The sequence below is a fragment of the Prunus persica genome, chromosome G4, assembly GCF_000346465.2.
Source record: "Prunus persica cultivar Lovell chromosome G4, Prunus_persica_NCBIv2, whole genome shotgun sequence".
Lineage (NCBI taxonomy): Eukaryota > Viridiplantae > Streptophyta > Magnoliopsida > Rosales > Rosaceae > Prunus > Prunus persica.
This window is the reverse complement of record NC_034012.1, coordinates 10,181,082-10,198,599: the sequence shown is the minus strand read 5'-3', so window position 1 is coordinate 10,198,599 and position 17,518 is coordinate 10,181,082. Positions and strand designations below refer to the sequence as shown.

The 17,518-nt window shown below is 38.4% G+C and overlaps 3 protein-coding genes across 4 annotated transcripts; 2 read left to right on the top strand and 1 right to left on the bottom strand.

The window, feature by feature from the left end:
- LOC18780245 (homogentisate 1,2-dioxygenase) lies at positions 1,627-4,991 on the top strand. The gene is made up of 8 exons (XM_007213811.2): positions 1,627-2,277; positions 2,418-2,497; positions 2,787-2,954; positions 3,120-3,295; positions 3,430-3,499; positions 3,630-3,784; positions 3,957-4,040; positions 4,509-4,991. The coding sequence occupies exons 1-8, from the start codon at positions 1,817-1,819 to the stop codon at positions 4,731-4,733; spliced, it is 1,419 nt and encodes a 472-aa protein (XP_007213873.1). The 5' UTR covers positions 1,627-1,816; the 3' UTR covers positions 4,734-4,991.
- LOC18780946 (basic leucine zipper 34) lies at positions 8,481-11,675 on the top strand. Of its 2 annotated transcripts, none has more exons than XM_020561197.1 (4): positions 8,481-9,789; positions 10,009-10,102; positions 10,182-10,308; positions 10,881-11,675. In XM_020561197.1, exons 1-4 carry the CDS (start codon positions 9,185-9,187, stop codon positions 11,054-11,056), a joined length of 1,002 nt encoding a protein of 333 aa, XP_020416786.1. In that variant the 5' UTR covers positions 8,481-9,184; the 3' UTR covers positions 11,057-11,675. The 2 variants fall into 2 exon arrangements, with proteins under 2 accessions (XP_020416786.1, XP_007213497.1); XM_007213435.2 differs by having other exon boundaries at positions 8,489-9,789; positions 10,012-10,102; positions 10,881-11,673.
- On the bottom strand, positions 11,815-15,785 carry LOC18780378 (glutamate receptor 2.8). Its single transcript, XM_007214153.2, has 5 exons — positions 15,490-15,785; positions 13,409-14,658; positions 13,007-13,319; positions 12,499-12,896; positions 11,815-12,382 (listed from the first exon to the last, which is right to left on the bottom strand). The coding sequence occupies exons 1-5, from the start codon at positions 15,755-15,757 to the stop codon at positions 11,990-11,992; spliced, it is 2,622 nt and encodes an 873-aa protein (XP_007214215.2). The 5' UTR covers positions 15,758-15,785; the 3' UTR covers positions 11,815-11,989.

The following is a 17,518-nucleotide window of genomic DNA, read 5'->3' as shown; positions in this document are numbered from 1 at the left end:
ATTGATCATTTTAAGTTTTTAGGAAGAAACCTCCAGCCATCAACCCACCCTAAATTGCACTTAAATCATCCCAATTCGCATTCCAATTCTGTTGAGTGTTAAATTTGGACAGGTGATTTCACCACACCATATAAGAATATATTACAAAGAGAAATATGTTAGAGCTTCATAACTAGAGCTTGCACAAAATATCACCTATAGCACTGTTTGAACAAAATTCTCATGGGAGAATATTCGCAAAAGATTCTTTACCATTCGAGCTTCCTTCTCTCTCTTCTTCCTCTATTCTTACGAAAAAGGTTGGAGTAAATAGACCAAACCTAGGGGGTGTTGGCTAAAGGCCCTTCAATGCCTAGGTCAGTTAGGTGATCTTTAGGAAGATAAGAAAATAACAGAGAAAGTCAGAGTTTACTCTACGATACGAGAGAACCAGGTGACTGGAGCCAAGTGTGTGGCTGGAGTCGTATGTGAAAGAGAGAGTGGGCAGAGAGAGAGAGAGAGAAATTTGTGTAGGATTTCAGAATTACCTCATGTATTTATAGTGCTTTTGCCTTCTGGGGTTTTTCAGAGAATAATTCCCACATAGAAGGGAATTATTCTCTCCCTTAAATGGAGAGATTGGATTAATTAGAAATTTAATGAAGATCAAATCCCTAATTTATGGTATTATTCCTATCTTAAGTTTAAACGATTGACCAATTAAATGGAGCACAATTGTTGACCTAAGGAATATTCCCATCGTCCACGTAGCGCCTCATGATTGATTGCCTAAATATTTGTTTCCACAAGCACCATCATACAAAACCATATTCAAGCATTATAAATTCATGACTATGATATCATCCATAATAAAGTAAATAAATAAGATAAATAGCAGCCCTATGCTCTAAATATCTGTTCTGGAAATCTCCATTTTTAACACTTTTGAAAACTCAAATCTATACACCATGGTGGGGAGATCTCCATTTCATTTTGGCATTTTAATAGCTATGGTATTCACAGTAGAGGCTACTTACTTACTAAACAGCTTTGACCAAACATGTGTATAGCATACATATGAAACTATGAATCTTGCCTCAAATAGGCTCAGCCAATTAAACAATAGAGATGATTAAATTAGAGCAAATTAAGAAGCTAAACTAATTGTCATAACATAAAATAAAGAAGAATAGGATTCAAACCTCCTTGTCAACTAGCTTGGACTTGTTTAAAGAACTTAGTGAGCACAAACGGCTCGAGCTTGGGCTGGTTCATGGAGAAGAGCACGAGCAGATGGTCCACATTGGCGACGGACGGGTCAAGAATCACAACTCCACCATCTTCTTCAGCTTAACTACGCAACCATGTCCTTTAGGTCGGAGGTTGAGTTTACTTTCTTTTCTCTTTTTTAAAAATGGTTTAATTTTTAAATTTAAATTCATTTAAGAAAATGACTAGACACTTAAAAGTACTAATGTGCCCCTCATTTTGATTGAAAAAAGTAACAGGAGTTAGTCAAGCACTTCTGTTACATACGGATGTGGAGTTGAGGGACTGTGGAAGCCATTTTGAAAGTCCTGAGGGACTAAACTCAAGCAGGTGCAAAGTTCAGGGACCACAGCTTCTAACAAACTATTTTTATTTTGTCCTAACATTGGCAATGATCCATGAATGTAGCTCTCCAAAAAATCCTTTCCCACTTCCCAATACGACTCTCCAACTGATGATGAGCATGTCACGTCATCACCAGCTTTCTCCTCTTTCCCCAATCCAGAGATTTCTCTTTTCTTATATAATTGCAAGAAATCTCAACGCCAGCTGAAAATCAAACTCCACAATGGATGATCATCAGCAACCGGTCATCAAAACCAACGGCCCAGATTCATCCTCGTCCTCCTTCTCCGACCTCCAGTACCAGTCGGGCTTCCACAACCACTTCTCCTCCGAAGCTCTCCCCGGAACTCTCCCCCACGGCCAGAGCAGCCCTCTCCTCTGCCCGTACGGCCTCTACGCCGAGCAAATCTCCGGCACCTCCTTCACTTCCCCTCGCAAGCTCAACCACCGGACATGGCTTTATCGCGTCAAGCCTTCAGTGACCCACGAGCCCTTCAAGCCGCTCGAGTCGAGCCACAGGAAGCTCGTCTCCGAGTTCACCGACTCGAACAGCTCCACCACGCCGACCCAGCTCCGGTGGAAGCCGGTTGATATACCCGAGACCCCCACAGACTTCGTTGAAGGGCTTTACACTGTGTGTGGTGCTGGGAGCTCGTTCCTCCGCCATGGTTTTGCTATTCACATGTAATTGGTACTCTTTGCTTTGCTACCCAAGTAGAGAACATGTGTATAAGCTTGTAAAGGTGGAATTTTTTATATTCATTTTTTGATCATTGATGGGAAGACTGAGGCTTTTTGTTTTTGTTTTGTTTGATTATGTGTAGGTACACTGCCAACAAATCAATGGATAATTGTGCATTTTGCAATGCTGATGGTGACTTCTTGATAGTTCCACAAACTGGAAGTAAGTGATTGGTTAATGATAATTGTTAAACTGCAATTCATAATTAATTTCTTTCACTATTGGGGTGCTTAGACTTTGATGTGGTTCTGTGCATTTTATTGTTCATGTATTATTTTTTCTGTTGGATTTGCTTCTTTTTTTTTCTCTTCCTTTTTTGAAGTTTAATATGTGTTAATTCTATTTGAAAACTGATTTGATGGTCTTAGTTAATGGTCATTTTTCTGAGACTAAATTTGGGCTGTGTAATGATCAAAGACTTTCTTTGTTATGCTCTATTCTGGTTGTGCAGGGCTCTGGATCACTACCGAATGTGGAAAATTGCAAATTTCTCCTGGTGAAATTGCTGTATTACCTCAAGGATTTCGTTTTGCAGTTGATCTGCCTGATGGCCCTTCACGTGGCTATGTGGCCGAGGTTTTCGGCACCCATTTTCAACTCCCTGATCTTGGACCAATAGGTAGGTACACCCTATGTCTTCATCTCCTTTTGTTCCAGTTGTCAGCAGTAAATGTATGAAGTGTAGAATAACTGTTTATAAAACTCAAACCATGTGATCGTGGCTACTATATTGAGTGTTTTCATTACCTGTAGGCAGTGAGAGTGTAATTTTGAATACATGTAGGAGCTAATGGTCTTGCTGCTCCAAGGGATTTTCTTGTTCCCACAGCATGGTTCGAAGATAGTTACCGTCCAGGCTACGTTATTATACAGAAATTTGGTGGGGAACTTTTTACTGCAAAGCAAGAATTCTCTCCCTTCAATGTAGTTGCTTGGCATGGCAATTATGCTCCATATAAGGTGGGTGATATTGTTACTGTTTCCTTTTTGCTCATGTGTTTAGTGTTGTTGCTCCGTTTTCTTTCTGTTTTGTTAATTATCATCTTTTGACTCAGGGGACCTGATTTGTAAAAAAATTCGTTATTTGCTTGCAGTATGATCTGACTACATTCTGCCCTTTCAACACTGTTTTATTTGATCATGGTGATCCATCAATCAATACAGGTAATATATAATGTGGCACTTCCTTTTTGTTTTTAATTTTTCCCAAACATTTTCTTTGAAAGATAATAATTTGAATTGTTAATAAAAATCTGTTAGTTATCGTGGCTGATCTTGTGCAATTATGATGCAGTTTTGACAGCACCAACTGATAAACCTGGTGTTGCATTACTTGATTTTGTTATTTTCCCTCCGCGATGGTTGGTTGCCGAACATACATTCCGACCTCCATACTACCATCGTAATTGTATGAGCGAATTTATGGGCCTTATTTACGGAGGATATGAGGTAATACCATGAAAATGTTGACTACTAAGTATCTTAAATATAAAATTTGCTCATTTCACTGTAAGTGTTTGAAGGAGCTCTACTGAACTTCTTTCGAACTGAATTAGGGTTTGAGGGTCATCTGTATGTTAGACTCAGCACAAAAAAGTTAATACGTATTATTGTTTTGCAGGCGAAAGCTGATGGGTTTCTTCCAGGCGGTGCAAGCCTCCATAGCTGCATGACTCCCCATGGTCCTGATACCAAAACATATGAGGTATGCCTTTTTTATGCGACACAATAATACATAAAAGATGCTATTTATTTTTCATGTTTCAATTTTGAGCACTTAGCTTAGTCTGTTATACTGTCCTCACTCCATTGTTTGAATCATAAAGTGGAGATGTCAGTTCCACCATGGATGAGAAATTATGGATGGTTCATAGTTATATTCTTTTGATTGATGCAGAGACAAAAATTACAATATATTTTGGTTGATTACATTTCATAACTGGTTGTGTTCTCATGAAGTGTTCCCACCTTTCTTCTACAGTAGGTTAATGCTTCGAAGTATTATGAAACGAAAGGCTAAATGTTCACTTAACTGATATGGTTGACTGGTTTTTTATTTTTCTGTTCCTTTCTAAGCTAATGGACTGGCTTCACACTTGTTTAGTTGGACAACACCCTTAAGTGTTCAATGATCAGTCCTTGTTTAACACCATAATATATGTTGGATTGACAGGCTACCATTGCACGTGGAAATGAAGCAGGACCATCTAGAATTAGTGATACTTTGGCTTTCATGTTTGAATCTTGTTTGATCCCCAGAATATGCCCATGGGCTCTTGAGTCTCCCTTCATCGACCGTGATTATTACCAGTGTTGGATTGGTCTGAGATCACATTTCACACGGGAAGGGGCAAGTGCTAAAGATGGAGATATCCAGAATGGGGAGAAAGAGGATTAGGGTGGAGACGGACGGGACAATGTAGACAGATGGAAACACTAAAGCGCCTATACAAAGACTGTAAACAAACACATAAACCATACTTTGTACATAGTATAATATAACATGAGTATGAGTGTAACCAATAACATACTTAATTGTCTCAACTTTTGTATTAAAGCCTTTAATACGATTGGGGCTTCTATCAAGTTTAGGAGATGTGAATAGATGTGGAAAATAGAACGTGGCAATTGATTGGGTTGAGATTTTAGATTGAAATTCCGCCTTAAAATGCCGTCTAAACTTGCATAATTTTGAAATCACAAAACAGTGAAACCTTGATAAAGAAGCCACCATAACCATTAGAACTACCGTTGTTGACGCCGCTACCACGGGGACGAGCGGGACTTCCATATGGTGGGGTGTATGGGCTGTAGCTGAATCCCCTTATTAGCACCAGCTATACTAAAAACTTGGTTTATCACTGCCACTGCTACTGCTACTATTGTTGTAATTGCTTTCTATTGTGCGAAAACAGTCTTAAGACCTTGTCGTTGATGGACTATATAACTATCACACACAAGCCATACAAAGATAAAGCACACATGAAACCACAAAAGTAAGCACACACAGAGCACACAAATTTATAGAAGTTCAGCGTTGTGCCTACGTCCCCTTGGTGATTCCCGAGAAATTCACTAGTATGAAAGTACCCTTTTAGTTACAATGAAGCACCCCCTTTGATATCTTGCAAACCCTAGCTCTTTTTTCTCTCACCCTTTGCTTAAACCAAATTTGATGCCTTAGCTTTCTCATGTTACAATAACCTAGTGCTAAAGTGATTATTTATATATCATAGGGCTATAGTACAATTATAGAAGGAATAGGAAACTTAAAGGACTTCAAAACTAGGAGAAAATCTCTCCAGATTTGCTAGGGATATGTGTTGGATTCGCTTGTCCCACTCACGCCGCTCTAGCGCCTGTGTCTGCTCGAGCGAGCGCTCAAGTGCTTAGGTCTGGCCAAGAAGTACCGCTCTGCTGCTTGAGCGCCTATAGTTTCTGCTTAAGTGGCAGAGCCCAGTCAAACTATTGTAGCTCTTTTGACTGTTTGTTTCCTTCACTCCTCCACATCTTTAAGTGAGCCAAACATCAACACTTTCACCCCCACCGTCACCTCCATCGTTACCACTGTTGCCACCACCAACGTTACTTGCATTGCCATTATCTCCACTCATGTTTATAAATTGATATTTCTAGAAAGAAAAATTCGAATTCCATAGAAATTCCATAGTTGATTTGATTGAAGAAAAAAAAAATTCAATATGAAAACTTGCAAATCCTAGGACTTTGATGCTTCTTAAAATCCACAACTTTTAAAAACCTTGGTGATTACCTCATCCAAACACTACGGATTTTTATTTTTCGTTTTTTTAGTCTTATGACAAACTTGATCAAGCCAACGGGGTCTAGCCCAACTAATGGTCTCATGTCTGAATTCCATAGCGTTGTAATAGTATTTGTATGAGAAACCCCCTTTTCCTAAAATTTAGACTTCGTACTAAAAATAACACTTATCAAGTGCTTAATTAGATTCTTGATGATAAAGGACCTAAATTGATTGGCCCTTCCCTTCTATCCCATTTGGGTCGAAAGGTGGTGGTGTAGAAGATCCATAAATTGTTTTTTTTATTTTTTATTTTCTCCAATGGACAAAAGACCCAAATGTTTGGCCTGGGCCCTTCTCTCTCTTCCGTCTGGAGCTCACCATTTGGGTTATGAGTTAAACCCAAATCCACATTTGGGTTGGGTCTGGGTTTGAGAAAAAAGCTATTTACTTCCGGTCAATTTTACAGTTAAAAAGACCCTTTTCTTCTGAGAAAGATTAAAAAGACCTACTTTTATGACTTAAAGTGAATCTAAATAACCTATAAATGAATAAGTGAATCTAAATATAAATATTTGGAAAATAAACTCTAAATATAAATAAATTACTGAAAAAGTAAAATAAAATGAAATGCTTAATCTTACGAACCAAAACTCCAATGACAATAGTGGTCATTGGCTATGTAAGAAGGACTTGCATGTTAAGCTAGCACTATTTTACTATTTTTATTCAAACACGCTCTGTCACGTGGAATTCTTATTACGCGCGATAAAACATGATTAGTTAAAGATAACAAAACAGTTCTATCTATCCCGTGATATTATTCTCGTGGGAATAAACTCCCCTTTCTTTCTTTATTTCTTTATCAATTATGTGTTCTTTTGGATATCTTTTTTTTTTGGGGTCAATCATCACGATATATCAGCTGTTCTCAAATGTAAAGAAAATAAAAAATAAAAGAAAGGAAGACAGGCAGGGACCTCTTTGCTCCTCCCACGTGCAATAATGCCTTTGTATTCATATTTTGCACAGTCCTTCCCCTCTCCCCTTTCCTGTACGGTACTTCAACATTTTTGGGATCACAAAACTAAATTTAAAAAAAAAGAAAAAAGACACAGAGAGAGTTTTTATTTAGGAAATTATATTATTTTAGTTGTGTGAATATAGTAAGAGCAATGCACATGCAAACCACTAATCAACATTTATTCGTTGGATATAATAATTATACGTTAAATCATGGAATAAGCATCCTTTCTGTATGCGATGGGTGGATGTAATGTAAACCCTACAAGCCAATGATACATTTGACTTTTTATGGATTGACCAATAGAGGAACAAATTAGGATATTGTGTTTAATTTAATATGTACATTAACATTATCAAGTGGTTGATTCTTAATGCATGTGTGTATAGATGGGGTCCACATTAGTGTGACAAACTTTTGGATCAAGGTCTTATACTTAACATGCGTTCTAACTTTTCCCCTAATCATTATTAGTGTCTCCTAAGTACTTTGATTAAAAAACAACACAAATCTGCCAACATTAGATAATGGAAGATACCAAGAAACCTGTCGCACAGAGAGAGAGAGAGAGGCAAAAAGGAACTCTCAAACCCTCCCATGTGAGGTTGATTTGGGGACAAAGCAAGCATTGGTGGGCTCTTACTAGCAATTCACATGGGGGGAGGAGGACATGATTCTTACAAGCTCTCTCCCTTTCCTTTCACAGCTCATCCTCTCTAAATTCCCACATCCTCCCACTATACACCACTATCCAATATATTTTTATATACATACCCAAGTAGGGGACTTTCTCCTATGTGAGTCTACCACACCAAGAAATACTTGTATTTACATGATATATAAATAATATACCAATTGAATGTAGAGATGAGCAAGCCAACATATATTGCTCCTTGATCATTATTGATCATGTTCCATTCTTTTCATTAGAGCAACAAGACTGGGAAACGTTTGTTACTAATTCACGTGTTGTAGTTTTAATATTCGTGAGAAATGAGTTTATATATATTTCAAGGTACACTATTAATAAGTGTTACATATGTTATAACATTAATGAATTGACTGGTCACATGTCTAACAGAATTATAATTATATCACATGATGGTGTTACGATCTCAACAAGATGGCGAAATATAGTAAATACCAAGATCTCGATCAATCAATGCTATGAGATAGGTAACAAATATGGGCCATAGATTTTCGCATCATTATTGTATCCAAGGATCAAAACCTCAATAATGTGACACAAGAAACTTGTACATATGTGTAATATAGCAGGGAAGTGATGTATATCCTATTCATAAGTCATTAAATTAGGATATACATATATATATATATATGTATATATTGTAATAAAATTATAATGAGATTGAGGTGAAGGAGGGCAGGAAGAGGGGTCACATCGGCACGTGGAGGGCTGATTCCCCGAGTTATTAAACTAAGCAGAATGCTAGAGGTGATGACTTTCCAGTGAAACCCAAGTTGTAGACCCACCTCAATGCTCCTTCAACCCCTTCCTTACCCCTACCAGCTGTTGCTAGCTGTCCCCAATCCCCACCCCCATGTGACCCACCCCCCCTCTCTCCAAAACCTCTGGGCCTTAAAAAAATGTCCCAAAAAATCCATAGAGACACACACAGCGAAGAGAGAGAGAGATAACATAAGTTTAAGAGAGAGAGAATTGCCAGTCATTATGATGATTATTGTGCATGTTGCTTCTGCTCCATCTGCCTCTAATTTTGCTTCTGCTGCTGCCCATGTACTCTTGTTCAGTTCCCTTCAACATCTCTCTCTCTCTCTCTCTCTCTCTCATTAGTGTTTTAGTGTGTGTGTGTGTGTGTTTTCTAGGAGCCCAAGATTTGCCCAAAGGATCAATTTTGCAGTTGTAAGTTGTTTGTTGGGTTGGTTGGTGTTGCCCTTTTTTATTTAATCTCTCTCTCTCTCTCTCTCTCTCTCTCTCTCTCTCTCTCTCTCTCAAAAGTTAACACAAACACACACATTACCACATAAAACACATTTTGGGGGGTGCCCTATATTTGGGAGGGGGGTACACTTTGAGAAAATGGCTCAATTACCACCTAAAATACCAAGCATGGCACAAAATTGGGCATCCTTCCCTCACCAAAGGCTACCCACCACGGCCAATTTCATCCCCACCACCACTACTTCTGCCGCGGTCCAGCCACCTTCGCAACCGCAATGTAACTGGATCGACGAGTTCCTCGATTTCTCCTCCGCCAGGCGTGGGGTCCACCGGAGGTCCGCGAGCGATTCCATAGCCTTCATGGAGTCCCCGTTGACATTGGAAGAAGAATGCAGGAACCCGAGCACCGCCATGATGCATCATGGATCCACCAACAACCTCTGCTTCGACAGGCTGGACGACGAGCAGCTCATGTCCATGTTCTCCGACGACATGTCCGTCACCGTCCCTCCTACCGTGTCGTCTTCGAACCCGTCCACGCCGTCCGACCAGAACAGCAATAACGACGAGAATAATAACAACAACAATAGCAACAAGCTATTGATGGCTCATCAGGAGCAGCAGCATCAGCAGCACCCGAAAAGCGAGCCGGGAGAGGACGAAAGCTCATGCGAGGCAGACCCTCATGCTCAATCTCATCCGCCACCGCCAACCTCCCCAGCTGATCCCAAGAGGGTCAAAAGGTAATTTCACAACAATATAAAATATATATGTATATATATATTTATAGCATTTCAATAAGTTTTCTGCACACGGTTTTGCATGCATGAATTGGACAATAACCCATTTTCACAATGACTTCAAATTTGGTAATTAAAAACCAGATCTGTTACGTGAAATGCGATTGGAAATTCGGGTTGTTAATTCCATTAACTTATAACCATAGCTATATATTTATATAGCAGAATTTTGGCGAACCGGCAATCGGCTCAACGGTCTAGGGTCAGAAAGTTGCAATACATTTCAGAGCTTGAACGCAGCGTTACAACATTACAGGTACGTGCAAGATCAATTTGCTTTGCTTTGGCGGATAATTTCATTGATAAATTGCGTTTTAATGAATGCGAAATTGCAGTCGGAGGTATCAGCACTGTCTCCAAGGGTGGCATTTCTAGACCACCAGAGGTTGATTCTGAATGTGGATAATAGTGCTTTGAAGCAAAGGATTGCTGCTTTGGCTCAAGATAAGCTTTTCAAAGACGGTAAGTAAGAGAGAGAGAGAGAGAGAGAGAGAGAGAGAGAGAGAGAGCTACTTCTTTAATTTGATATAATTAACTTTAATAAACCATGTGTTTATGTAATTTAATTGCATATAGAAACCATGATTAGGTTAATCAGTTTCATCCAGACCCTTGATCTTCATCTTGTGGTGTAGCTTTTTCCCACTCGAGAACATATTCAAGAATTCATGGGACTTTTGGGAAAGTGCTTTCTTCCCTGTCACTGTCTACCTTCCGCAATTGGAAAAGCATTGATTTAGACCTTTTAATCCCGCAGACAAATTCAAACAAAAAGTGGCATATTTGTGTTTTCTACAGTATTATTCAGTCCTTTATTATTTATTTATTTATTTTGCTAGCTAATCTTATATTCTCATGCTTATCATTTGGATGTGGAACAGAACTGAAGTTACGACATGATTTCTTCTCAAATCCCAAGATTTTTATTTTTTTTCGGTGAATAAGCGATAGTTTTTATTAATAAATAAGACAGAATTACAATGCAACTATGTGCCGAAGCAGTAACATGATTTGTTTTTTTTTTTTTTTTTCAGCTCATCAAGAGGCACTAAAGAATGAAATAGAGAGGTTAAGGCAGGTTTATCACCACCAAAGCCTAAAGAAGATGGGAAACCAAAACGCACAGCAGCAGCAGCATCAGCAACAGCAGCAACCAAACCCAGATATCATGGTGTGTACGGATCACAATGAGCAGCAAATTCTGAATTGAGATGAGATTATATATAAAAAACATGCATAGTGGCATATAATGCTAACTTTGGCCTTACATTCACGTGATGTGTTTCCACTTGGTATGGCTTGTGTGGGACCCCTGACAAGGTTGTGTGAGATTAGAGGCATTAACATGGACACGTGGACTACTTGGATAGGGTGCTGAAAACATTTTTTATTTCATTTTCAGTAATCAATTCTTTTTGTTAGGAGGTTGGCCACTTGGCTTGGTTTTCTACTTTTCTTATTTTTCAGATTATTGTTTTTCAGAATTTTTTTTTTAAATATTAAATTTTTGGTGGGGATTTTTTTTTTCCCTTGGTGGGGAGGGAGGGATCAAATACATTGGAGAAGAATTTGTCTGGGGTAGGAGTGGCCATGTGTGAGTCTGATTGATGTATCTTTTTTCTGTGCTTTTTCTTTCCCCTCTGGACTAATAATGCGATATGCCATTTGTTTTATGTTATTTGATTCTTTTGGAAAGGAAATGTAAAAATTTATTTAACATTCAAAATGCATCTTGAATTGTTTGCCAAATCTGCCAGCATACACCTACTCTTTCAGTAAATTCTGTATTTAAGGGTGGGTGACAATGGAGTGATATTTGTATTGTTCCGAGTAACATTATTTTAAGTTAAGGTCGTAAGACTAGATTGTAATTTGATTTATTGAATTAATAATCGTATAAAATGACTCGAAACTAATCAACCTTTTGTTGTGCTTGTGTCCTAAATTTGGATGCAGAAGTTCATGTCTTACATCATTGTATAACTTGTATTTAGCTGAACAAGGAATTAAAATTGAAGTAAGTCCAATGGATAATCAATGCGAATTAAATTACTAATCGATTAGCGCGTAACTCCCGCTGTGCTTAATTAATTTCATGGCAATGGCCTTTATGTACAATGACTACATTTGACCAGATTGAAGATCAGTACTCAGTTGCATTTGGAGAATTTGTAGGAGTAGTTTGAGCAATATCACTCACTTTTCTTGAGAACCGCCCCCTTTGATTCCCCCAGTGTTTCATTACAGCCATCATCAACTTCCAGCTAACATTGTGTTCAGACATGGACATGGAATTATAAGCACGAAAGATGTAGATGGCAAGAGCCATGGAGGATGTGCCTCCCGTGAAAAGGAACAACACCCAGAAGTAACTGGGGTTGAGACTAAGACTAAGACGGTCATCCTCTAGGTCCATGTCCATGCACTTCTGAGAAGCAAGCATGTTTTTTTCTAGGTCTCGAACCGTTCCGTTTTCGGAGACCTTCAGCATTGCTTGAGTTACACTAGGAAGCAACTGAGATCCCCTTGCAAATGCCTGCAGAACAAGCAAGAAACTTGATTAAATGAATAAATCCCACCATGCATTTTGTTGCAGAAATGTGTAGTTGCTCAAATGAGAAAATCTTCTTTAGAATTAGATAGAAAATTTACAAATCCAAATCCCCCAACTTTGTATGTAGGTCCAGTCATGGTGAAGCTTTTGCAGTTTTCTGCAAGGAACACTTTGGCCAAAGGAAGGTCAAGAAAGAGGGCTGCAACTTCTCTTCTTCTGAGGGCTGGAGCGTACTCATCAGCCCTGGAGAAGTTCTTGATGTTGTTGTGGCGGAAGTGCAAAACTTCCTCCAGATATTTCGAAGTATATGATGCTCCGGCACAACCAACCATTGCATTGCTGTTTTGCAATGCAAAAACATCAACCACAGTCGGTTCAAGCTGCGGCAGAGTCAGCAAGCTGGCGAGGTTAGCGGTGTAAGTCTGCGTGATAACTAGAGCCATGAACAGCCACACGACCATTGTGATCCGTGACAGATTGCTTTTCAACTTGTTCCCTTTGTTCAATCAGTGAAAGATAGATAATTAGTTGATGTTTTGAGATGAGTTTCAAAGTTAAAGCTTGTGGAGGAATTGTATGAATGAAGGAAATGAGTTTTGTTCTTACCATTCAAGGAGAAAAGAGTGCTGAAGGCTAACCAAATCAAGGTTCCTACTTGATTTGAGATGGAGCCTTTGAGTTCAGGGCAGTGGTTTCTCTCTATCAACCATATAACAAAGCCATTGTAGATACTTGTGGCTCCTATTAAAATCCACATGGCGTTTGTGAAAGGCTTTACGAATAACCATGCTTTCTCTCGTGTTCTGGAACGAACGGGTACTATCATTACCAGTCCGGATTCAGTGTAAGGTGCTGTGAATTCTGCATGCTGATATCGGTTGGCTAGTATCGATATACTACCAACTGCAGCGTCAAAGTTCTGCATCAATCCATTGAAAATTGGAAAAACAAGTTGTGATTAGTACCAGTTGTTGGACAATGTATATAATCCTGCAATCAACCTCTTACCTTTAAATGAATTTGCTCCACTAAAGCATCAAATGTGCCATTGAAGGGAAAAAAATTGTATAGCAAATCAAATGGCAATTCTTCTAGAGTGGCTTTAAAGACATCAATTGCAAGTCCTTTATAAGAGAAAGAGATGTTATTTCCCAAGTGAACTTGTTCCACTTCTACATATTGTTTGAATGTTGCTGTGGTTGGAACACCAATTTTAAGTGGATTGGCACTTGTTGGTGGACTCCATCCTTTCGGCGTACCCTGAATCCCCCCTGGCCAAAAAACTTGCCCCAAAGCGTTCATGGAAGATTTCAATGTATCACTTTCACCAATTGTCTCTGAGAAACCTCGTCCATCTGACCAGAAACCAAGTTCTCTGTAGCTCTCTCCAATCACATTGATGATCTGAAATGTATGTGCTGGAGCTATTGTTTGACGAGTAAAATTAATCTTCCCGCTTAAGCCATCAACATCACTTTGCAAAATGTTTGATATAATTTGCTGCCTTCCCTGCTTCTTCTTGCTTATTGCAAGGGCCACTGTCCATGTTAAATCATAAGCCTCTGCTGCAAAAATGCTTGGTTCATGGTTGACCTCCTCAGGATGCTCTGAGCTAAACCGCTGGCGAAATTTATAGCGAAAATCCTGAAAATGGGACTCATTTTCAGGGAGGTAGCTCTTTACTCCAACAATTCCTTGCATTGAGGATATGGTAGAGGCATTGAAGGAATGGACAAGGCTTGCAAAAGGATCTATAATGATCCATACGTAATCCTTTTCCATCATGTTCATTATTTTTGCCTTCTCAAATAGCTCAACTGCAACCGGCAATGACAAGTGGACGACAAACACTCTAAATTGGCTGCTCTTAAGCCTCTGAAGTTCCTCTGACAATGATGAAGAAGCAAACGGCAGGATGGCTAAATAATGGCTAATTTCTGCACCTACTTCTTGGAGAGCATCAGATAGATGGCTTAGCACTGCTGGGGCTGAAAAGTCTTTGTCTTCATAGATTATGGTGACTTGATGCCACTCCCACCTTTGAACCATAGCTGCTATTGCTTCCATTTGCTTTAACTTGTTTGGTGAAGCTTGAACTAGAAAGGTGCACAGTTCTGTTGCCCACACTGGAGTTGCATCAGCTAAAGACATAATAGGAATGTGACTCTTACTTCCAATCTCAGCGACTAACGACACCTCTTCCCATGTTTGTGGACCAAGAATTGCTTGCACTTGATCCGTATTGATAAGACTTCTGGCTGCAATTTGATCAATGTAATGGCATTTAAATTTTATATTTCTTGCTTTTGCACACACAACTTCCAGGAATTGGTAATAGCAATAGTACTCTGGGGAGTATCAGTATTTCTTGCTACTTGGTAAAGATTGTTAGCAGCAGAATGGTTAAACTAAGAAGATACCATTAAGTTCCAAATATGTCATACAAAAATGTGTCAAAATTGAATTTATGCGTTTTCGTTGTACGGGATATCCTGAGTCTGAAATAAATAGTAGTACATCAGAAGACTTGTTGTGTCACAGAAGCAGTGCAATGGCATTTGGATAGTGGGGAATTTGAAAACCAAGAAACAGTAAGCTCTCTTAGATAAATTAGATGGATTAGCAGCTTCACCTGTCAAAGCTCTGGCTAATGCAGCAGCAGGGAGAGTTGCACAGGTCCTCCCGGCCAGTGCAAGAAGTGGTGAAACTGAATTAGGATGCAATACCATTTACAAACCATAATATTTTATTTAAAATTGTAATTTTTTAAATTTATAAACTGATCAAAAGAATTTGATGATTGTCAACTTTGGCATGCCCCAAGACTTGTCTTTGTCATAGAACAATACAGTGTGTAAAAAAAATCTATGTTGTGTGATCCTCTTCAGTTTTATATTTTCAACCAAGAAAAATGGATGTCCTTACATGATCTTGTTATTTAAGTTATGGTTCTAGATGTCTGCTTTTGTTTCAGAAAGAAACATGAAGGTTTCATCATTGAAACATGTTTTGTGAGACAGTTGTCATATTATATACACAAATTTCTGCCCAAAACACAGCTTAACAGGGAGGAGAAAACAATAATGTACCTGCAAGAGCCGCCTGCAGGGGGTCCCCTTGAGAGTTTCTGATCTTCAAATCCAAACGCTGATTGTTTTTGTTAAAGAAATCCTCCACCGCAATCTGCATCGCAACGCTCTCTTCTTTGCCAATTCGAGAACTGTTATCCACAATGGCACCTAGTATACCCATGAAACCATCATCCTTTGTTGTGTCACTAATTCCATCAACTATCAAAATTTGTTTAAGTAGTAAAACGAAGGCCAAGAAGGACAGAAAAGCTGAAAACTTGTCCATTCTGTGCAAATATGGCAACCAATGGCTGTGTTTGTTTTCCTGTTTATAAGAAATAGAATTGGTCTCATATTCTTAAAAGCAGTATTCAAATGACTCCCCTCGTTTTCTTGGGTCCTAGTCAATGCAAGGAATTGTATTTCCTGTCTTTTGTTGGGTCCTAGTCTCTGCATAATGTAGGTGTTCAGCAATTATGGTTCACTTTCCTGGTCATGTATGAATAAGACAAAGAATAAGAAAAGTACTCAAATGGTGCTTTAATTTGTACACGAGTTTATTTTGTCCTTTAATTAAATTATTCATTCAAATGGTCCCTCAACTCTTTATTATTCGGTGAACTGATCCTACCGTCTAGTTTTATGTCAAAATTTAATAATGTGGGCAACAAATGATATTTTTGGGATTAAATAGGACTTTTGACAGCTAAAGAAAATGAAAAAAATAGGGTTAAAAAAATAAATACAAAATTTCTTTATTTTTTAAATTAATTAAAAACTATATCCTGAAATGGAGTTTTGGGGAGGAAGAAGGGAATAGAGGGGGTGGCGGCTGGGGTTGGGTGGGGATGGTAGCAAGGGGAGATGGGGATAGTGCGTGGGGGTGGCTGGGTTCCCTTTTTTTTCTCCCCCTATTTTCTAAATATTTTAGTTTTTAATAATAATACAAAAAAATCAAATAGTAAGTCACGTGACTTTTTGGACAGAAATATGGATGAAATTCAAAAAATTTAACGGTAGGGGGTAAAATGCATGTTTTAATGAATTCAAGTATTAAATTGGCTGACTTTTTAGTTTGAGGGGTTAAGTTCAATTAGGGTCATAGTTCGGGGGGTAAAACGGTTGAAAATCTTTTATTTAATTGGATGGTTTTACCCTTAAATTTGACGTCAACATTGGCAGAATGTAACGGTGAGACCAATTTGCGGAATAATAAAGAGTAAATAGACCATTTGAACAAATAATTTAGTTAATGGACCAAAATACAACTCGTGCACAAGTTATAGGACCATTTGAATTGAAAACCCGAAAAGTAAATAAAACAAAAAAATGTATCTTTCAAGTGGTGGTTATCCAATATTCATATTTTGAGTAACACCGTGAATTAGCATTTTGTTTAATCAATAGAGAGAGGGGATTCGAACTTAGGACCTATTTTAAGTTATAATTATTGCGAATTAACAATAAACCGGTTACTTAACTTCCAAGCAAGTAAACATCAATTATACATAGTAGGATGGAATCCGGAATGACCACGTGATCAATTTCCTAGTAAGATCTATACATATATTTAAGCAGTCAAGTAGATAAAATATAATTCCTACTTAGACATGTTCATTTTGGAAGTTATTCTTTTTCACGTTTGAACAAGTAGCGTTGCCTTGGCACAATTGCATTCAAGTTCATGTTATTTGGATTGAAACTTTATGAAGAAGAAAAGATTACATTACAAAATAATGGTCTAAAGTGAAAGTTTAGAAAATAGGAGTCTATACGTACGTGTTGGTCTTTGAATTGTTCCAAGTCATCAGTTCTTGCAAGTAGAGAAATCTTGACATTATGCTTTGAAGAAATGTTTTGCCATATTCCTAATTTCTTAATGTATTTTCTTAAATATGATTAAATAGAAGTTGATATGAGTTAACAGTTTTTTTTGGGTACTAGGAATGAGTAGTCATGGAGAAGATTTTTGTCCGGTATAGGAGTAGTCATGGACTCATGCCTGAGTCTGATTGTTGTATTCTTTTCTGTGCCTGTTTTTCCCCTT